At 41.3% G+C, this 23,021-nt stretch overlaps 1 protein-coding gene across 10 annotated transcripts in view; it reads right to left on the bottom strand.

The window, feature by feature from the left end:
* PHF20L1 (PHD finger protein 20 like 1) overlaps positions 1–18,232 on the bottom strand; it is a 61,547-nt gene extending 43,315 nt beyond the window's left edge. For 2 of the 10 annotated variants that reach the window (XM_056330170.1, XM_056330172.1), the window contains exons 1-8: positions 18,032–18,231; positions 16,776–16,881; positions 8,296–8,467; positions 8,062–8,146; positions 7,188–7,276; positions 4,627–4,689; positions 765–972; positions 28–156 (exon numbers count right to left, since the gene is read on the bottom strand). In XM_056330170.1, coding sequence (XP_056186145.1) covers positions 28–156; positions 765–972; positions 4,627–4,689; positions 7,188–7,276; positions 8,062–8,146; positions 8,296–8,467; positions 16,776–16,858 — 829 coding nt within the window. In that variant the 5' untranslated portion in view covers positions 16,859–16,881; positions 18,032–18,231. Of the gene's footprint in view, positions 1–27; positions 157–764; positions 973–4,626; positions 4,690–6,477; positions 6,569–7,187; positions 7,277–8,061; positions 8,147–8,295; positions 8,468–16,775; positions 16,882–18,031 lie in introns of those variants that run through there. The other 8 variants (XM_056330175.1, XM_056330176.1, XM_056330173.1 and 5 more) reach the window with 7 other exon arrangements.
* Between the last annotated feature and the right edge of the window lie 4,789 nt (positions 18,233–23,021).

Genomic DNA, 23,021 nt, shown 5'->3' with positions numbered 1-23,021 from the left:
AATTCAACAACAAAAGAAGTATTTTACCAGTGATCTTGTTAAGACGAGCTCTCTTTGCCTGAAATGAGTTGCCTAGATTACTTTTCCTCTTGTGTGATAACGTGCTCTCTGCCTGCACAAAGGTCATCTTTGGAACATCCACTACAGGAAATCCTACTTTTAAAACAAAAGAGAAATCTAATAAACTCACATTTCACAAATCCTTAACACTCCCCAAAATAATTATTTCAGAAGAGTTATTAGAATGCTGCAAAGAAACTTTAAAATTCTATTAAAAAATGAAAATGACACATTCTGAAGATTTAGTATTACACATTGAAGCATTAGATGTAGATTACCTCAAAATTTGTAATTTTTACTCAACATTATAAGAAATCTGTATTAAGGACTACTAAAAAGAACAATTCTTATCAAGCCAGAAATAGTTTCAAACATCCCTGAATATGGATATATACAACATCAAGGATTCTCAGATAACAGAAGATACAGGAATACAAACAAAAGCATACAACAGTCGTTAGAAAAAAAAGCTATGTTCTGCTCTTGTTAGAGCTAGTTAGAAGTATTGCACAAGTAGTAAATGCTGACTGAAATGGAATTATCTAATAAAAATAGTTTCTGAACCGATTTATGTTATGTATCATAGTTATCATAATAACAAATTTGACATCTTTCTCTAAAAATACTTGTTATTACTTAATTCCAAAATTATCAACAGAAATTCTACTTCGACATTAAAGCTATTGTATACAACTTGTTTTTACCAAATGTGTCACTAGATGTAGGTTCCTCTTCCTTTTTTTGGACTTCCTGCATGATTGTAGAAGTTGAGGTTTCTTCCTTTTTTGAAGGAACTTTTAGCCATTTTCTGTCCTCTTTATCTTTATTGCTGTTTGCGCTGGTTCTAGGTTTACTTCCTGCTTTGTTCTTGGCTGCTGCTGCAGCAGCAGCTTTGACCAAAGCTATCCAATCCTCCAAAAAGGAAACAATGGTAAGTAAGTATTAAAAAGTGCCTGAGACTCAAATAGAATACTTATAAAGGCAGTGAAATTTCATCTAGAAATGTTCAAGAGTAGTTAAATTTATTTTTATGGCTACTACTCAAAGAGCGGTAAAATGAGTTTCCTAAATTGCCTAAATAAACTTTAAGTATTATCAGTATACCACATGGATATAAAGCAAAAAGAAAAAAAACTTCAAAAAAATCACTGTGTATAGAATTCTGGCAGCACGTTCCCTGCCACCTCTTATCTGTCATAGCCTTAGAAACCCAAGAGCTCCCAAACCCTGAATACTGACTTTTTTTCTTACCCTTCTGACTGTGAAATACACCAATTTCATTGTTGCTTGAATTTTTTTATATATATATATATATATATATATTATATATATATATATACACACACACTATACAAAACTACAATCAACTAAAAGCATGGTCCAGCCAGAGGTCTTCCTGAATTAAACTGATAAAGCAGGGATAACTCTTATCTTATTATATCTGTGTTTCTAGAGTAATTACAGATAGCACTCTCTTTGTACTACATTACAAATTCCATTCGATAATCTCAGTAAAGTCTTCTATCATATGACTGAATTTCACATCCACATTTAAGGATATAAAAGTGTCACTGTAGCTAATGGCTTGTTTGACTATACAGAAACATCCAAAGAGTGAACAACAGAACATACAGCCCAAATTAATCTACTTTTCAGCATGTAGATGAAGTCTAGCCACCCTGTAAGTCAACGGAGAGAACTAAATACTTCCAAGGCTGAGCCAAGCTCTTTCCACTAGTTTGGAGTGATCAGACTCCTGCCTTATGTCTCTGGAGCATCAGGGATCAAATTTTAACTTGATCCTTTGTACCAAAGTATTTTTTCAAATTTTCTATAACATGAAGGTACAGAATTTTTCCATGGAGAAGTTATATGTGATATAAAAAGCAATAGCAATGTTCAGCCTCCACCGGTAAGAATTAAGCATCTGAGTGTTCTGAACAAATATTAATTTACTACATGGCAATTTGGCTACAAGGCTATTTGCAGATTTGTACCACCACATATAAAAAAGGTACGATAAAGGCTATCTTTTGCCTAGTTTCACACGAGTGCCTTACAAGTCGTAATATCTTTTTTTTCCCCCTCAACTCTAGACAGACCATATTTTATTCTGGAGTGTTTCCCTGTTGTTATGTTATCAAACAAGGTACCTAAAGTATCGGAATTTTATAAATCTTCTTTCTATGCAAGTTTTTCCAACTCATTATGTATTATGTGTCTTTCAAATTTCTGTTCTACTGAGGGTTTCTTTGTCACCTTTGATGTACAAGAAAAGCATAACACAAAATACAAAGCATTGCTTTTACTTGTATTAACACTTTTCTTTGTCCACAGCTCAACACTTTTAAATCACTGCTTTACACTTGTTAGCTTCTACGTCGCGTCAAGCTATGTACCAACAGTTTAGTTTCCTTTAAGATAAAAGTGTTCTGTGTCCAAACTGTCAATGCAAGCTACTCTAAATGCAATACACTCTAGCTAGCAGCAGCAAAGTTTGGAAGTACTTTGGCAATGCCTACACAACAGGCAACTACCAAGGCCATTTGGTGACATGCCAGCCACAAAGAGCATGTCTAACTGCCAGCTGCACAGTCAACCAAAACCACACATACCTCTTTTTTGGCCAGCCAAAACAAGCACACACATTAGCTCCAGTCCATCCAGAGCCTTGCCCATCCAGCAGGACAAAAAAAGGATTGAGCTATTTGTGGTGGTGAGGAGTTAGGAGACCTGAGAGTAGAAGCCTTAGACTGTACCCTGGCCAAGAGGATCAGCAACGCGGCTGGAGCCTGGATCTTATGATAGAGGCGGGATGCAAAGGAAGTGCAGCCTGCATCAACAGAGCTTCTAAACAGCATTTTTTTTTTCAGTCAAACTAGCCTCCCTGAAATCAGAAAATTTCAGAAGACATCATGCTTCAAGGACCACACTGAACTAAGTGTCCTGTTTAACAGCAGTTGTTCTGGTGCAAAGTGAAGTAGGGTTTTGTTTGCATTTTATTTCATTGTTTGTGTACTCTCTTTAAGACACGGAGCTTACAAAGGGTAGCAGGACACATACAACGATGAAGCAAACAAAAGTTAAACATTCAGAAGTCAGAGCAGAGACATTAATTACAGGGATAGCAATACTTTTTTCCTAGATTAACACATAAATTTAAATCTCATGAGGTCCCTTCCAACCTCAACAATTTTGAGATTCTGAATTGGCCAGAAACTCTGTGGGTCCATTTGTTAGCTAGGCTCTGGGGTAAACCTTTAGGCGCTAAAGTGATACAGGTAATTCCTGCTTTTTAACCTTGAACTGCTGCTAAGCAACTGCTCGGCCGCACAGCTTCTGATGTGTGAAAACTGTTTAGCATCTAAGATGCTAAGGTGGCTGTATTTCTTTTGAAGAGCACAGGAACTCCTTCAAAAAGATACATTTGTGCCTTTTTCAGAATTTTTAGAAAAAAATAACAAAAATATGGAAGAATAACAGTGGGAGCCTAAAGCACAATGGATTCTGAAATCTGTCTCAGGGTCATTGTAAGATTAAGACTCTGTCAACCATAATAGCATGGAACTAAGTATCATAGATACCACAGAAACTAGTTGCAAACCTTTAATAGCAACACTTTTCCCCAGAGCATTCAGTACACACAAATCCAAGGGCCCACATATGAACACATTAGAAATTAAAAATGTAAAAGCAAAATCCTCTAAGAAGTTTTCCCTACTTCTCCTTTGTGTCCTGACATTGCCCCTCTACTGGCTGTGGTTCTGTAACTCTTCACCATCCAGCCTGATTTCCCATTTTCCACGGTATCTCACCCCAGTGAGTTTCTCATTTACACATGTAACATAAAAAAATAAAAATGTGTATTTCCTTCTTTTTTATTCTTACTAAAATTCACCTTTCAAGTAAGCTGAGAAAACTGACAGGAAAGAAGTAATGGGACACTGTAGTTGAAGACAAAACATTACTTTATCACTACTGAGGAAAACTGTCATTATGTTACTTGGATTCATAAATCAAAGCACAGAAAATTGCACAATCAAGAAATAAGTTAGTAGGAATTACCCAACAGCCTTACACATCAATTAGCCAAAACACTTGTATTTTAAAATACTCCTTTGTGTAACTTGAAGCCTGCAACAGTGGGAAGACAAAACCAGCATCATTCCTAAAATCCAACCCTTGCGCCAACAGCAGAATTCACACACACACTGTCCTCTTTTCACCTGGCTACAACCACCACCTTGCTGCTTCTCTAGAAGATTCAGCTGTTTTTCCTCTCCTGACACATCACAACTCCCAACTCCCACACATTCACACACACACATATATATATAAAACACATCATCAATCTATTGACTGGCTGATTCCACAGCAAGCCTGCATTCCTTACCCTCACCTTTCAATTCTAAACAGTCTGCCCCACCTACATCTTGGTTCACATTGTCTCCTGTCACATCTTCTTTTTTCCTCTGTCCCAATCGCAAATCCATGCTTTTTCCTCAGCTTCCTCTTCCTGTGTGCCAAGTCCCCTCCCTCTCCTTCAAAACCCTCCTCAAAACTCACTTCTTTTGGTTCGATTTCCGTCACTAATCTCAGCTCCGGCGCTATCTGCTCCCTCTCGCGCGCCTAATTACATCGAAGATAAAACAAAAAACATGAAACAGAAAAAGTAAGTTATCCAAATACTTCATATGTGCTCTCATAAGGGCAGTCTCAATATCCCCATCTTTCTTTGTTTTCTCTCTGTACTGTTAGCCACATTTCTGTGTGATTTCAATTAATTTGCGCTTATCTGCACAGCAACCTAACCTGTAGTCCCATTGCATTGAACCACACAAATATTTTCCACTCTTTAAAAATTTTGCCTTTCCACCCTCACAGCTGAGTCTTACTAAAGTATACTTCTGCTGTAACTCAAAAATAGTTTGTGTTGCAGTGTTCACAATCTCTTCCTTTAAAACATGCTAAGCTCAAATCAAAGAATTAACTACTCTGTATATCTCTTTCTCCATGTAATTTAAATTTTGCATGCTTAGCACACACCTTCCAAACTTAAATTTGTTAAATTTGATAATGTATGGAACTTGAGGTATCTTAAGCTTATACCCATCTCGTGATTTTATTTTTTTTGCTTTGGAAACAGACAAAAAACCAAGTGATAGGTTTAAATTAAGCATGAAGCATTGGATCTGTCTGCTCCACTGTTTTTCAAATCAAGTTATAGTCTTGGCATTTTTTTTTAAGCTTTACATAATTTTTAGTAAATGTCTTGTTATAAAATAATAAATGCAAAAAAAGCAAAAAACATCCATTTGAGTTCTAGGCTTAGACAAAGCTTAGTTTCAGATACCTGATTTTCAAACAAAATCTTAAGATTGCGCTTTTATTCTTAAATACCACAAAAAAACACTTTGAAAAACATTTTACCCACAGCATGATGTAGATGTTGCAGAAAAAAAGTATCTCTGCCTTTGAAAGCTACAGAATTTCATACCTATCTCTGATTTTTCAAAATGAAAACCTATGACTAGTAACAATTAGCATTACAGAAAGCATAATTGGTGGTGTTCTTGCTACAAGACAACTTAAAAATTCTAACCCATCCTAAAGTGTAAATTTGGCCCCCTTATTCTTTCTCGAGACTTTACTGAAGCCACCCACATCCAACCCCTGAGATGTAGGAGACTGACAACGTAACTACTGAGAAAAATCAGAAATAATAGATGAGCTGGACTGCCACCAAGCATGTCTGGATGTCAAAATGGTTACTAAGAAATAGAGTTACTATTTTTTTTTAAAGCTGAAAATGCCTGTGGCCAAAGAATAGTAACTCAAGATTAGACACAACATAGCTCCCTGGAAAAAGCACTGGACTTCTTAACATTGTCACAGAAGGGCTATCTCAGTTCAGTCACAATCACATTACCCAAGTTTTCCTTTTTATGAAGTAAAATGAAATACTCTAGCCTGCTAACTTACTGTCATACTGAAAGTATTGTTTGAAATATTACATACTGATTCAACAGTTATTGCAAGACTGCAGCAAGAAGACAGTGCTAGCATGACTACAGATTTTGGTTTAATCTCTTTAAGGAAATTTAGTTTAAATAGTGCAGTATCACCTGCACAAAGTTCCAATGTTCTCTGCGTAGATGATCAAACTCAGTATACAGCTACCTGTAATCTGGAGGCCAGGACACAGAAATGTTTTCAAGCCAATTCTTTTATCCATCTGTCCTTGTCACAGTATGGATGGTTACAAAAGTAATACCTAATTATTTATTTTTGCCAAGTCAGAAGGAATACTCTGAAGAAAACAGAGCAAGTAAGAGCAGTTTTTCCACATTTTATTGCCGCCGAGTCTCTAATAGTTTCAGTGGAGTATTTTCTCATTAACTATGAAAATACAGTTACCATGCAAGATACATGCAACGGCATTTCCACTCAATGCTTGTAACAGTTTTCGATGTTGTTTTCGTTTCGCAAGTAAGGATAAGCCTAGTGACTAAATCATGTCCTTTACTTCACAGCCTCCCTCAACTTCTACTCGGCATCTCTTCTTTAACAGCAACTGGACACTATAAGAGATAAGGAAATATTTATCTGTCTGAATCCCCAAAAGTTCTGACACAGGGAAGAAAACCCCCAACAGAACAGTCATGTTAATAGGAACACATGGGCAAAAAGCTACCACAGTAGCAAACAAAAGAGATGGGGCAGAGGGTGAGGAAGGAAAAAAAAAGAAAAAAAAAAAGGTAAAAAATAAAAAAATCAAAAAAAATCAGCAGCACAGACTATTAACAAGCTAAAGCTTTTTCCTGAAAGGACACCAGAGGAAAAAGTCTCTGCATGCCACTGGTTTTGTAGACTGCAAGACAAAACTCTGAGAACAAATTAGTCTGCAATGGAGTGTACAGCAGCCAGGCATTTCAGATAGAGGCAAGACTACTTGAGCAGCACACTCTGGGGCACCATCCATAAAACTGGTGAAGCAAGGCACTGCAAGACCTAGAATAAAGACTGCGATCTAAAACTAGTTGTACTAGATGACACTTTTACTACATCAAGACATTTAAAAAAAATCTGAATAAAACCTAACAAAGAGATACCTGAAGTATTCTTACCTGCCCTTTTGCATCCTCTGGCATAGATTTGATATGCATCCTCTTAAGACATCGAATAACACCATCATAGAACTGTACTGTGAATGTTCCTAGAAAAGGATTGATGTAATCACTGTGAGTAGTTAAGAAAAAAAACACACCTTGTTACTGTGAAAGCTTTAGCAAAATGTTTTGTAGGCTTGATGAACCAAGTAACCAGGTGTTACCTACAGTCAAGACTGAGAATTTTAAGAAGAAATAAATGACAGCCTCAATGAAGCCCTGCTTTTACACTGTTGCTCTTTGTCCCCTTGGACAATTTCAAGCATGTTTAGGCTACTGTGTCACTTTTGATCATAAATATTACATAATTATTTCAATGAATTAAGTTGCCACAATAGGGAAACAATTCAATTTACAAATTCTTGTTTGCTTTAACCTACAGTAAAACCTTCAACTTCAACATAGGTTCATTAAAAATATCACCCCATTGTGATGTATCGCATCTAAGGTGTTCCTTTATTTCCCCATTTCCATTTTTTTCTTCAATAAACATAACTTTAGAAGAGACCTACCATTCCTAAAACAATTACAAAAACTTTAAAACAGTATTAGCCCAAATCAACAATAGTACAAAATAGTCTTAAAACTGTGCACAGGACGTTCTTCTCATCACTGAGGAAACATTAAGCGTTTTGCCTTCCAGGAGAAATTTCAATTTTTAAAGTTCACACAGATAAAAGACAAATCTCTTACTAAATTTGGCAGAATAGAAACATTTTCACTTAGTATTGATGCAATGAGGAAAAATTCTTATGCATGTCACTTCAAGACCACAGCTACAGCACAGCATATGCAAACAGTCTTTATCAGTGCACCAGTTGTGAATACATACCCTCTTTATTAATTGCTTCAATCTTTGCAGGGTAATACCGACAGTCTGTCCAACGAGCTAGGACTTCCTCTCCAGGTTTAAAATCCTATTTTATACAAATGTAGTCATTAATATTATAATAATTTTCATTTTTTTTCCTATTAAGAATTAAACATTATGTGCTAGAGGGATTTAATATAGCAAAACAAGTAGGACAGTTTAAAAAAAAAGTGTCAAAATAAATGTGCCACTTACAACAAATTCTTCATCATCTTTCAGCCCTTCTTTCCTTAATGCTGGTCGCTCCAAGGGTCGCAACCTATTACTGTCCCAGTAAATCCACTCATCGTAGCGATGACTCCAACGTTCAAAATGGACCAACATCTTCCCCTCTTCATAATCTATCTTCTCAATACGAGATGGATACCTTGAATGATAAAAGTAAATTGATAAATCTCAAAGGTTTCGGGGTTTTTTTTGCATACAACAGTGCTTAAATCACCACTCAGAAAGTTATAGTAACACAGTTCAAGACTGAAAAAGATGTATTTAATGAACTGATAGTAGTATAACATTTAGTTTAAGAGTTATCTATACACATCGGTGATATGTCATCAGCTTCATCCCAGTCAGATTATACACAAAATTAAGCCTCAAACTCCTAAACCAAAACTGCTTGAAATTGGCATTAGAAGTTTGTGCTTACCAAGTTTAAAACCTGTGTTTGTCTAAAGCAAAATCCTGTACGAGTTTTTGTTTGCTTCGGGATGGAAAGGATATAAAATAGTTTTAGGAGTACGTTCATTACTTTTATCATACAAAATGTTTCATCAAACTATACCATTGATTCCAGGCAAATCCAAGCAACTAATCAGACCCAGAAATCAATTGAATTCCTACTTATTCTAAGCTTACTAATTTATAGATCAGCTGCCATGATTTCACTGCCATTAAATTTGAGTCATAGTAACTATTTTTAGCAGTCATCTCTCTAGCTCCACAGGCACTAAAATAAATGTCAGTCTTAATTAACATGTGGATTTTACTCTTAGCAAAACCTGTATGTGCTCAGTAGAACTAATTGCAACTGAGCTGCAACCAGATTGAGTCTTAAGCATCTAATTCTGGGTGTGACATAGATGCAGTTTAGGAACCATAAACATTGAAATTTCATTTGTAGGGAAGAATGAAAAATTCTTCTTAACTTCAGTGATTATCATTCAGTCTTACTATTCCTGTTTCACCAAAGTGATATATTTCACAAAATTGTAGCAGGGAAGCAAGGCACAACCGGGTTTCATCACACTACTTTCTCCACTAAAAATTATTAGATCCCATTACTTTCACTGTATGGAATGCAGAAAAAAATGGAATGCGGCAGAATTCAGCTCCTGCCTTTCACAAAAGTATGCAAATGGATTCAAAAGTGCAAAGAATCTCCCGCCAAAAAATGGAGTTAATCAAATTTTCTCCCAAGTTCATATCAAGGACAGTCTAAAGTTAACAAAACATATTAAGAAGAAAGAGCACAGCAAAAGGACAGCTGTCTTTCACTTTCATTAAGAAGCAATCTGTTTTTTCTAAGAAAGTTTTACTGTGGAGCAATAGTAAGACATCAGGGCTTGAGCAACAAATTTCCATTTCTCCTGCAAATTTCATCTAGAAACAAAACTGGCACATACAGGGACCCTGTCAACATTCTCAATTTTGAAAACTTTCTCTGCAAAATACTGATGGTGCTGATAAAGGAATCTTTAACACTATGCTCTGATTATGAACTATGTTGAGTTCTCAGGAAGTACAGGCTTTCCCTATTTCCTGGTGACTAGAACAAGGCATTAAAACAAAAGGTGTCAATCTCAGTTTGCTCCTTCATTGCTCCAGCTGCAGTAATGCATACAGTTTCCCAACATCTGTGTATCTCAGGAACTGCCGAATGAGGAAAAACTCCCTGATTTTCTAGGTTACTACTGCAACTGCTTCAGCCACATTTCATCCTCACACCAGAACGCACACAGTTCAACCTCTTGTTGCACTTCCCTCACCCATACATTTCAGAAATGCAAAATATTTTCACAGCCATTCTTTAAGTTCCCAACTTCTTTTCACTGAACTTTAAAACACACAATGTCTTCGTCTCAAACCGCAGATTCTCATTTGCCACCCTACTAACAAAATCTTTTTCAAGATAGAACTCAACGGTACTTTTCAGAGGAACAAGATCAACCCCCTTTTCCCATTACAAGCAGACTGACAAGAACAGTCCAACAAGAACACTGAAGCTGATGATACATGTATCAAAACAGAAAGTAAAACTCCCAGGTCAATACCCACATCCCATCATCAGCATCCTAGTTTAACTTGAACAAGGCTTCAAGAAAGCAGGTCACCCTTAGGGCCTTCCTAAGGTTCTGCCTCTGATGATGCTTTCCTTTCAAGTCCACCTGTTGATACATTTAGGAATTTTCTTATAAAACTTCTTACTAGTTTTTTGGAACTGAGTTTTCCAATTTCAGACTTCTTGTATCTAAACAGCAAGTGTCAAGAAAAAGCAGGAAGAGTAGCAAAGCAGAGGAGAAAGTAAAGTTACCGTTCCTACAGCAAGTGTGTGAGTAACCATATTACCCACAAGCGTTTTGAATAGAAGGAAGACACACAAAGCATTTAACAGAGGGGTGGAAGGAAAAAAACCAAAAAAGCAAGAGGACAGGAGGCTCACTTTGTAGCGATCAAAAATGACAGCTCCTGTGCAAGCACTGAAGCTGTAGTAGTGAAATGGAAGACAAGAAGGATGATGCTCTTTCTCACTACAGTTGGAAATTTCAGGTTTATCACATGCCAGCCAGGTAGTGATGCAAAACTACGGCCATTTTACCAAATTCAGGGAACATCAACCAAGAGATAAAATTCTTTGTTTTCTATGCATCTACAATGTAAATATTCTGTTCCCATTACGGCGCTACCCTATAGCATTTCCCTTGCTACATTTTTATTGTTGTTATGGCTGGCAGCTTTCACTGGTCATCATCATCAAAGTCATCATTCCAAGTACTGTGCATAGAAGACAATAGAAGGGATAATCTGGCAAAACGTGGTACACCGTCCTGGAAAGAGAAAACTGAGTAAGAGGGAGAAGGAAAATACAGAGTACAGTTTAGAGACAAATACATGAAAATGAAGATAGTTTTAAGAAAAATTCTGCAAGCCCAGAATCAAGAGATTAAGGGGGGGGGGGGGGGAATACAAAAGCAAAACTAACATCAGTTAATAAGAGGTGATATGCAAAATATTAAGTCTCATTAGGGATCATTCAACAGTGGAAATGCAGCACCAGGTATCTATTGATTAATTTCTCTTTGATAAATACAATTTTTGGTATCAAATTATTTTTAAAATGTCATTATCAGCTCTGAATCAAAGTCCAGTGATACTGGTTTTGCACAGTTTAATCTTGCAATAATCACATCATCATATAACGGCTTTATTCTGATAATTCATGTTTCTTCAATGGATGTTAGGACAATGGTTGCAAGATGAATGCTGCCAAAACCTGCATTCAACTCCAATCCTCAGACATGGAACAATTTGCAGACCTCTGAACTATAGTAGACACCCAAGTTATACACAATGGGTTATTATGCAACACAAAAATAACTTTGTATGGATTTAGCAACAAGCTATGAGTCTCAATATCCACTAAATTTAGCCACATAATGTGCCACAAATATGTATAAACAGTAATATTTCACAATACTGATCCCACAGTGGAAAAGAGCAGAGCATACATATTGCAGAATTTACTACTACAAATTTTACACCACACAGAAACATTTTTCTGGCGTTATAGGTTTTGCACTTTTACTAAGAATAATCAATTTCATAAATCACAGAATTATGTAACTATTTCAAAGGCAAGTATGCATTTCCTTCTAATGAAACATAAAACGGCAACATAAATTTTTTAATATACCTTTTTACAGAATTTAGCAACAATGTGTATAGGAAAGCTTCTACTATGGCTAAGAGCAATATTTATATTTATTCTGTTGGAAGAAGAATAATATGAAGATGGTTACATCTCATTCACATGAGAAATTTTATGTAGAACTTCCTTCCATCGCAAAGGTACATGTAGGCACTGTGAAGAAGTACTACAAAGGGGAATATGATCATCACTTTTACAGTGCCAAAGCATGATGATGTCTAAAGCCCAAACAACATTCCAGTCAGGTTAATTCTTCCCATTCCCCCCCAGCAAGTACTCCACACTAAGTGATCAGAAGTATATAGATTTGCCAGCATTTGTTCAGCTCAAACCAGAAAAATACACTCCAAAAAATTGAGGAAAAAAAAACAAAACCAAAACCAAACCAGACCACCACACTCCAGGTCAATAATGAAAGTACTCTTTTTGCAGAAAGAAACAATAACCTGCAAGTTTTGGGTGTGGCTTTTTAATAGCGTGTTGGAAATAATATTTAATAATCCCAAATAAAGTCTCATTCAAATTATAGGTGGGTTTGTTCTTGTTTTTTAAGGAGAGAACAGGAAAATTATGTTAGCTGATGGTATCTGCCCAGTTTACGTATTCCATGCTCTCCATTTTCAGGTTCCAGTGATTCTAACCCGTAAGAATTATGGAAGATTATTGTAAAGCTGCAAAATTTAATATGGCTTACAAAATTTACACTGATCAGAAAATAATAATAATTCTCCAACATTTCTATAGGAAAAAATAATGGGAAATTTGCACGTTTCATTTCTTGACAGTGTAAAAAAAAAGCCTAAAAAAGAACCGTTTTCTCCAATGTATTCAATGTTAATACATTGAATTCCGTTAATGGCCACAGGGACAGTATTATTCATTTTTACATCATCATCTTCCTTTTGACCCTTCAAAAGTGACCAAGAACTGGTAAATTGCCCTGTGAGGTGGGACAAGTTATTTCAAACTGTAAAAAAGGTTGCAAAAATGTCTGTAAATTTGCACCTACAAAATCTAGAAACAGACACATAATTTCTGCCTTCACAATAATGGTATAAGAAGTCTTTTCTTCTACCTCATAAAGGATATAAAACCAAAACCCTCCATTCTGACTTGTCCACAAATAGTATTCCAGTATCCGTGAAATCTGTGAACGCCTATTTCTAACTCCCCGGTTTTTACTGTGTGTATTGTATTATATCATTATAAAGTAGAGTCTTCACAGCCCTTTCAAATACCTCGCTGTCAGGTAACCCAGTCAACTGAAATCCAAAGCAAGGACTGCACAAAGTAAGATCACCTCCATACTGAAGAAAAAAAATAAATTTCCATCCAGATAATCAAATATACCAAGTCAAAGTGTTGCTGTTCTGACAACTAACATTTTAGCGAGCTGCTTCCATTTCAGAACTGTAACAAGGACGATGTACCCAACGTATCCGTACTTCCTTCTTTGCCTAACATAGTTTAGATCAAGAAAGACTATGGTCTCAGGAAAATAACAGGGTTGGATTTTTTGTTTTTTTCAAAGCATTATCTGGTACTTATGGGACAACCAGTAGAAAGCTAGAGACACAAGAGACAAGGAAACAGGGGGCAAAGAAAGAGATACATCTTTAACAACATCAGCTTTGCAGAGACTGTGTCCTAGTTGTAGAAGCTAAAGGCTTAAAAACCAGTTTTACACATAGGCACGTACTTGCAGGTATGTACAGTTTTACTGCTGTTCCTTTTGTCAGTGAGAGGCACAGAGGGGGTGCACATATATCAGTTTTTTGTGTAAGACCATAGAATAATTCAAGTTGGAAGGGACCTCAGAAGGCCTCTAGTCCAACCTCCCATTCCAAGCAGGGTCAGCTGTGGGATCAAATTTCTCAGTTTTATCCCAGCCCAGTCTTGAAAACCTCCAGCATTGGAGGCTCCACAAACTCTTTGGGCAACTTGATCCACTGCTTGACTGTCCCATAGCTTAAAAGACTCTCCTTGTACCTAGCTCGAATGTCTCATTTTTCAACTTGTGCCTGTTGTCTAGTATCCTCTAACCACGCACCACTGTGGAGTTTGGCTAAGCCTTCTTGATGGTATCTCTGTAGGTACTGGAAGGCTGCTAGTGGATCCCCTGAAGCCTTCTCCAAGCTAAACAAGCCCCGTTTTCCCACCCTTTCTTCACAGGTCACACAGTCCAGGCCTCTAATCATCACATAAATCTTCAATAATTTTCTGTTACCAGTCAATCCATCTCATTTACTATCTGCTGACAGATGGTCACATTGATTTCAATTAGAGCCGCATTTCATAGTTTGCTTTAGTGAATTTCAATTTAACAAGTGGTACAAATTTATTATGTAAGATGATGTCCACTGCAACAGTACACTGTTGCACTTCATACAGAAGCAACTGCAGTTACCTCCACAATAAAGCAACACCAAACATGCTCATTAATAGCCTGTCTTTGCTGATGAGTTTGATCAGGCTTTCTTCTGCTCCATGATCACACACGCCAAATTATATCAGTGACCCAAACAGTGTCTGTAAAAACTTCCTCATTTATAACCACAGGAGTTTTAAGCAACAGTCAATGCATACAATACCCTCTCCAAATTTTACAGAAATCAAACAAAACACCAGATTCCATGAGATGAATTTCAGCAACTGCTACGCAGATGAAAATTTAAGACCTGCAAAAGTGCCTCAGAAAGCAAACACACTTTTAATATATTTTTCCCCATCATCTAGAAGCCTGCCTTCATTAACGCTTTAACTGGTCATGAAAACACTGGATCTTTAAATGACAGCAGACTTTCAGAAAAATGGAGACAAGAGAAGTAAAACCCTTTCAAAGGCTATTTTTCAGCAAGTGTTCTCAATTTGTCACTTGCATAAAGACTGAGCTAAGCAATATGACTGCTCTTCAATTTCGGTTTTGTTAAAAAATATAAAGAGATTTCAGGTAAGTTCAGGAACTTTATCTTCTTCAAAGTATGTCTCTCTGCCTGCAGATGAAGGGAATGCATACAGCTTATATATGGAAAGAATTTTAAAAACATCCACCACCCCCTTATGCAACTGAAAGCTAAGGGAAAAAAAACTCGTATTATTCCAGCCAATGTCACCCTAACAATAATGTAACAGTAGGCTTTCTCTAAAAAGGTCTTCAGTTATGTACATTAATGTGAATTCATTTTAAACAGAGTCCTGTTTACAGCATTGCTCTAACTGCAGAATTTTAATATTAACTTTCTGCTCCTGTATATAGCACACAAAAGTTTAAATGCATATGAACTTGACCTGTTTTACCTGGTGGTCTAGATGATGAATCAATTCCTAGAAAGCTCAGGATGAATTCTATTCTGCCTGAAAATACCAAGCAACTCAGCTGCAGAGCTTCTGACAGGGTCCATGCCTGACAAGGCCAAACCCAGACAAGCACTCTAGAACTGACGAGTGACCCTTTCCTGTGAAAAGGCTGGGCAGATGCAATATAAACCATACACTGGATAATCAGTGATCTTTTACTGTTGTAATTAAGCTGAAGCTATTTTTACATATTAACTTTTGTTACCTAGCTACATTAACCAGTTATCTCTAGTCACAGAAGATGCTATCAAAAGTTCTACTGAAATTATTTTTATAGCACTATTCAGTTTCCTGATCTTGACATTCAGTTATAAAATCTGTATATTCAAAACCAACTCTACAGCAACAGATAAGAACAAGGGCTCTAAAGGAAAATATGGTTTACAGAATAATCCATTTATTATAACAGATGCTTTTGCTATAATTAAAATCAAAGCTCTACAGATAAAAAAAAAAATAACCCAAAGTTTTGTACAGAGCATGTAACTACTGCAGTAAATATGTAAATAATACACAGACTTCTCTATCACATAACTTGCGAGTTAGCAGGATCAGTTATTTACGTGAACATGCTTAGCTCTCCAGGAATGCAACAAAAAACCAGGTACAGGCCACTACATTTCCCAGCCCTAATTAACCAGAGAGCAGCTAAGAAAAAACTTCTGGGTAGAAGCATCAGCTTCCCCAGCCATCTGCTTCAACAAAACCAGGGATTTTTCAAACTGAAGTAGCATGGCCAGTATTTAGCACACTTGCATTAATAAAATTGACTAAATTTATTTTGGAAGAACAGCTCCTTTTACAGTACACATGCTGTGTAGTATGGTCCATGTGCCCACAAATTTCCATTTCATAGTCTTGACCAACTCACAGTAAGACTGGGTGGTTGCAGAGTCACAGCTGTAAGCACTTCATTCCTCTAACTGTTTGATACAGAATACAGAAGTACTCGCCTATTCCATGATCTCTGATTAAGGATGTTTTCTTTTTTTAAAATCAGTTTTGTAAACCTGTGAAGTGTAGTAACTGAATACAACACAAATTCACTTGCACACTTTCAAACTAAAACAAAGTAAGTCTTTAGTCACAGAAGTTTGCCACGTTAACACACTGATTCCACACTACTCTGGAAATGCTCTTTGCTTATTGTGGCTGTACAAAAGCACCTAAAAGCAAACAAATGAAAACCTGTAGAGAAGCTTGTTTTCATTCCTGAAGACAGAATATTTTCCTAAAAGCTAAAAGTTTTAACAGACTTATGTGGAAATTCAAAAAGTTCACATGTGAAACAGTCAGTTAATAGGTGCGCTAAGTTTTATAATTAGACATCAAAACACACAATATACACAAAAGAATTATGTTCTTAGTGAATATTGCACAATGTCTTCCATACCATTTTTGTAAATAGTCCAGTGCCTCCAAACGAGCACCAATCTCAAATGTGATTCCAGGACGATTTGGAGGCTTTTTACTCATCTTGGTATTTTCTTTTTCACTACCTTTTGGAGAGGAATAAAAAAAAATATATATATTAAAACAGATACTGTGTCTAAAACATGTCACTGACAACAAACATATTCTGAAGGGTGGAAAATGATGCAAAATTTCTATCCTGACTTCCCATTAACTGTTTGGTTTTCAAAAGTATAACCAAGGTCCAAAGAAGGCATTAAAAAAAAATTACGTATTTTTACTCAGATTTCTTTCCCTTCCAAATAAAAAACACTTATCAATCTTAGGTAAAAAAAATTTAAAAAAACATTGTGCCCATCTCTAGAACTGTACTACATTGTAATTACTGGACATCCATTTGGAGTATAGTTGTAAGAGTTAACAGTCAACGTGTGTTCTCTCCTCTGGTGTGGAAAAGGTCAAAAGAAAAACTTACCTTACCGAGAGCATAAACTTAAACATAAACACGGTCTAAAGGACAAGTAAGACAGGTTAGCAAAACCAAAAATAAACAAGCAAAAAGGCCATCTTCTGTCTTTCTACACACTCGAAATCTCATTCATAGCATTCAGTAAGTTCCATTCGCAAATGCCTTGTAATGGTTTTTTGGTAATTCAATCACCGTCCAAATAAATCACTTCTCTGTCCGACTACTACCGTGACTTTCTGACGTACTACCTTTACCATCCCCAGCCGTCGGGGCCGCAGGCGCCTGCCCCATGCCGACTGAAAAGCAAGGGTGCCAGGCTGCAAGGCCACAGCCGCCCCGGTCCGCACCGCGGCAGGAGCGGCACCCGGACCCCCGCTTTTAAGCCAGGCTCCTCCGCCAGCGCCGCGAAGGCGACCCGGGGCAACTGCCTCGCAGGCAGCGGCCGACCCAAGGAAGCCCATGCCGCTGCCGAGCACGGAAGACACAAAGGGGTCCAGCCCAGCCGCGCTCGGAGCGCGGGAGGGCCCCCGGCCGGCGAGGGCTGAGCGCTCCCCCAGGCCCAGGGGAAGACGCGAGTGGCCGCGGCCCACCGGACGCCCCCGGCCCGCGGGCAGGGCCCAGCGCGGGGACGACCGCGGGCACCGCCCCGCCAAGCCCGGGCGCCGTGAGGGGGGCGCCGGAGCCCCGCGCCGCGCCGGGCCCGCCCGGAGAGGACCACCGCCCGCAGCCGCCCGCCCTGCCGCCCGCGCCCTCTCCGCGCTCCTTACCGTCTCCTCCGACTTGCAAGGCAGCGGCAGGGCCTGCGGCAACCCACAGCCCCGGCACGGCGCCCACTGCTCCCGCTCGGCGCGGCGCGGGGTGTCCGGCGCGGCGGCCGCCCTCACAGCCCCATCCTCCCCGCGCCCCGCCGGCGCGTCACCACCCCGCGACAGGCCCGCGAGGCGCGGCTCGGCGCCGCCATGCCACCGCCCCCGCCACGTGACTGCGGAGCCTCCGCCGCCTGACGGGGGGGGCGGCCTAACGAGGGAGACAAAGGGAAGCAGCGGTGCGCGTGCGCGGCACTTGCGGGGCCGCGGGGCGGGGGCCGCGGGTGAGGCGAGGCCGGTCCGCCCGCCCACACCGCCAGCTCGGCCATAAAAACGGGGCAGAGGGGGAAGGAAGGGAGACGAGTAGCCGCTGAGGTGGCAGGTGGAGTGGCGGTAGCCGGCAGCTGGCTGGGTGCTTGTCAGCTGGTGGAGGCACACGGCAGTGGCCTGTATTTACCTCCCTGCCCACAGAGATATCTGCTCTTATCTCAGCCCCCAGGTTTTCTCCCTGTTGGGAGCAAGCAGCTAGGTGGGTGCTCGGCTGCTGCTGGGGCCAACCTGTTGCCTTCCCTTCGAAGAACCTGGTATGGGGCTGGAGATAGTAACAGGCTTGGTCTGGGTGTGCCAGACTGGGCTTATGGCTGTTATTTGGCTGCTACTTGCTTCTCCCGGTGGAGAATTACTTGCTCCCTTTCTTGCTGAAGGTCAAACTCTCAAGGCTTCTTAATAGCTGCTGTTAGCTTTAGCTGTTGGCTGTGCTGCTTATCACTGTGTTCTGCTTTTGCCAAAGTGCTGGCCTTGAGCCAAGCCTGGCATTTGGCCCCTGCATTGCAGCCATTCCAGAACTCTGGGAACCATCTCATGGAGCCCTTCCTCCTTTTCTCCTGGATAGATATTGCCAATGTTCTTGTTACGGCAAGACCAGCATCATCACATCCCCATGGATGCGATTGCTAAGACAACAGTCAAGTTTCTACCAGCTAACAAAAAAAAGGCTTTCCTTTGCATACTGGGTGTACGGAGACTGCATGTTCTGGCTCACTGTCAGCTTGTGAGTCCTCTCTTGAGTAACCTGAAAGAAGACCTTGTTCAAGTGTATTGGGTTTGGGTGGCAAGGTTCTGGTAATGGGGGAGCTACAGTGGCAAATTCTGTAAGAAGCTGCTAGAATGTCCGTGGAGCCAATGCCAGCCAGTAGTGCCTCTGGGATAACGTATTTAAGAAGATGAAAAAATGCTGCACAACTGAGCTGAAGAGAGGAGTGAGAATATGTGAGAGAAACTGCCCTGCAGCGCCGGAGGGGCCGGAGCCGCTCCCGGCCCGGAGCAGAGATTCCCCCCCAGCCCGCGGCGCCCCCGGCCCGCGGAGCCCCCGGGGGAGCAGCTCCCCCCCCGCAGCCCGGGCAGGGCCCCCCCCGGGGCAGGGGGTGCCCGCAGGGGGCTGTGACCCGCGGGCAGCGGCGCCGGGGCAGCTCCGGGCAGGGCCTGTGGCCCCGCGGGGAGGAGCCCGGGCTGGGGCCGGGCTGGGGCAGGGCCTGTGCCCCCGGGGGCGGGGGGGCTGGGGCCGGCTGGGCCGGGGGGGCTGCGCCCGCGGGGGGGACACGCTGCGGCAGGGAAAGAGAGGAACGAGGAGCGGGGGAGACAAGGAGCGAGAAGCTGAGCGCGGCCCTCAGTGCCCGTAGCCCTGTGCTGCTGCTGGGAGGGGGCAGGGACGGGCAGGAGCCGAGCTGCGCCCGGGGAGAAGGGAGCGCTGCGGAAGGTGCTTTGAGGGTCGGGTTTATTTCTCACTGGCCCGCTCTGACTTTCCCCGGGGCAGACCTGGGTTGTGCCTGTGACGGTCACTGGGGAGCGATCTCTCCCTGCCCCCACCCCGACCCACGGGCCTGTCGTTACATTCTCTGCCCCCTGCCCGGCTGAGGAGGGCAGGGACAGAGCGGGCAGGGGGGCACCTGCCCTCCGGCATGGCCAGCCCACCCGCATCCCTAAAGAGCAGCAGGACAGACAGTACAGTTTGTGTGGTAGCCCTTAGGCCTGTCCAGACAGGGGAACATGACCTCACCTGGAGCCTCTGTCAGAAAACACCTGGAGAGACCCAAGATCAACATACAGGGTTGTGGGAACTGGGGGTATCAAGGGTCTGAGGTACTTGTGCTGTGCTGGATGTTCATAGGTAGGGTCCCCTCTGTACCTTATGCAAGCGAAGCTATGTGGAGTAAGTGGGTAGCACTGATCACACAGTGGGCTCAAATGGGGAACCTGCAGTGCCCATGAATCCTGGAAGAGATCACAGTTTGGCCAGGAGGCAGAGATTTCAGAGCATCACCTGAGGTGGCGGCTCGGGCCCAAGAGTATAATAAATAAGCAGAAAGTGAAAAGCATTGCTTTTGCAGTGAAAATGCTCTGTTTACCAGTGGAACCTGTTGTACTGTGTGACACCGTCTGAAGTGGAAAGCTGCTTCGTGAAGCACAAGTCATGGACCAAATGAATTGATTGGACTTCTGTGGACATTTGGAGGATGTCCCACAGATTAAGGGAATGATATCTGTGTCAAAGGATGAGAAGGCATCCATGATTGATGGGAATGTATTGGAGAGTGTAGGACCTGGGTATGGTAGACATGCTGTGAAAGCAAGGGGTGGAGATTGGACTGTGTCTGGCTGGGATAGAGTTAACTTTCTTCATAGATGTTCGTATGGTGGCCATGTTTCGGAGTTTTGGCTAAAACAGTGCTGATAACACACCGGTGTGTTGGCTATTGCTGAACACTTGTGCAGCATCAAAGCTTTCTTTTTTTTTCCCAGTCTGCACCCCCAGCAAGTAGGCTGAGGGTGGGCAAGAAACTGGGAGGGGACACAGGCAGCATAGTTGATCTGAACTGGAAAAGGGATATTCTATGCTGAAAATGAAAAACTCAACAAGAAAAGCTGGGGCAGAGGAATAAGAATGGTGAGGGTTTTGTCTTCCAAGGTGTCCATTGCTGGGAGACTGGTTGGGCCTGGGTCTGCTGATGGGAGGTGGTGAGTAATTGCCTTTGCATTACTTGAGGAGGCAGGGGGCTGGGAGGAAGTGTTTGATTTAGGGTTGGGGTTTTTTTGCTTTCCTTCACTTACGAAACTGTCCTTATCTGGATATACAAACATTCTCATTTCTGTTCTTCCTCTTCTCTGTCCTGTCCCACTGCGAGGGGAGTAAGCAAGTGGCTGTGTGGGTGTTTGGCTGCTGTCTGAGGTCAACCCATCCTCTTTGGTTAGTTGCTGTGAGGCTGCCTCCCACTTGAAGAGTCTTTATAGGGAGACTGTGCAGTGAGATATTTTAGAGTATTTACTTGCTGTGGGATTTTTTATTCCTCCTTTAATTTTTCCCTGTTACCATTTTCTAGATGGTGGTGGCAAGCAGAAGAGACTGAAGGAGGAAGAAAGCTTGATAAAAAACAAAGCAAGCAAAACAAAAAAAAGGGGGGGAAACACTATTATGTCTTTTTAGTAAAAAGGTTGCCATTGCATTTATTTTAATTCTCCAGCTCTTACTACACTGAGAGCAGTTTTGATGCAGGCTTTTGTTTAGAGGACTTGATGGTGAAAGTTTTGTGTTGACAGTGACACCTCTCCGAGTGGCAATGAACATGCAGCATCAGGATGCTGTTAAAAAAGTGAAGGTGCTTCTGTCAAGGAAGAAGGAAATGGGAGAAAGGTAAAAGAGGTAGCGAGGATAGGGATGAGTACATGTGGGTGGTTGAGTCGTGCTCTGTTGGCTGCCAGAGACTGGATTATGCTGTGGTATCAGAAAGTCTCAGAGCAGTGTGTGGCACCAGGAGCATCACCTCACTGCTGAGGCTGTCAGGAGAGGGAGGTGGAGCTGCTGGTGCACTGTAGAGGTGCAGCAAACCCCAGATGTTTGGTTATATGGGCTAAAACCTCATCTGCACACCCACAAAGGAGGTCAGCGAGAGAACAGCAGAAGAGGGAGCCCAAATAATACCCTGGCCTGGCAGCTCCCATGAGCCATCGGCCCATCAAAGGCCCATTTCCTCAAGCCCAGAGGAGCACAGGGGCACAATGGCAGGTGGGAACCCAAAGTAAGGACTCAGAGGGAGGGACACTGCAGTGCAAGGTGTTAGGTGTGACTCCTACCATGCTGTCTTGAGAACAGCAGAAGCCCACTTGTGGTCCAGCAGTATGAGGCAACATTTTGTTGCACTATTGTCAGAACAGTTAGGAACTCAAGGAGGCTTAGCCAGTGTCCCTGTTTCTTTTCTGCCATTTCAGGTATACTCACCCCTGCCCTGCTATACCCCTGAGGGCACCCAGAGCCCTTACTGGCCCTGACCTGCCTACCCCGGTGCCTCCCCCACCCTGTGCATGGTCCAGGACCACATTTCAGCTACTATGTTCCACCATAAAGGCAACGAGTAGCAAATGTGGCTGAGACCTTTTTTTATTCTTTTAACACTAAACCATCTCCGATGGTTGCATTGCATGCCTGCCTTCCGTTTTCCCTTTCTTGAAGCTTGACAGAGACAGAGGTCTCATGACATTATCCCAACATGTTTTGTTACAATGCTCAACTGGGCAGGGAAGAGTGACTGTGTCGACCTTTCCATGATAGAAAGGCTCAGTGCTCTCTCTCCTTCAGACACCAGAATATCACAAGGCAGAGAAGCAGGAAAGGAAATTTCGTTACTTCTGCTCCTCACTAAATTTGATGTCATGAAGCATGTCTTTAACATTGTTAATGTTATGCAGACCATAAACTGAAAACCAGACTGGATAGGAGATTTTATCTTGCCAGTCAGTGACTCACAAAGACTTGGAGGGGGAATAATCAGCTGAGCATGAGCTCATGATGTGCTGTTGATGCTGAAAAGACTAATGCAGTCTTTGCAAAGCACATGCACATGGAAATACTGAGTAGAAGTAGAAAGGTGACATTATCTCTGCACTTGGCACCAGTACA

Source organism: Falco biarmicus, chromosome 3 (assembly GCF_023638135.1).
Source record: "Falco biarmicus isolate bFalBia1 chromosome 3, bFalBia1.pri, whole genome shotgun sequence".
Taxonomy (NCBI): domain Eukaryota; kingdom Metazoa; phylum Chordata; class Aves; order Falconiformes; family Falconidae; genus Falco; species Falco biarmicus.
The sequence above is the reverse complement of the archived record's forward strand: the minus strand, read 5'-3'. Positions and strand labels throughout refer to the sequence as shown.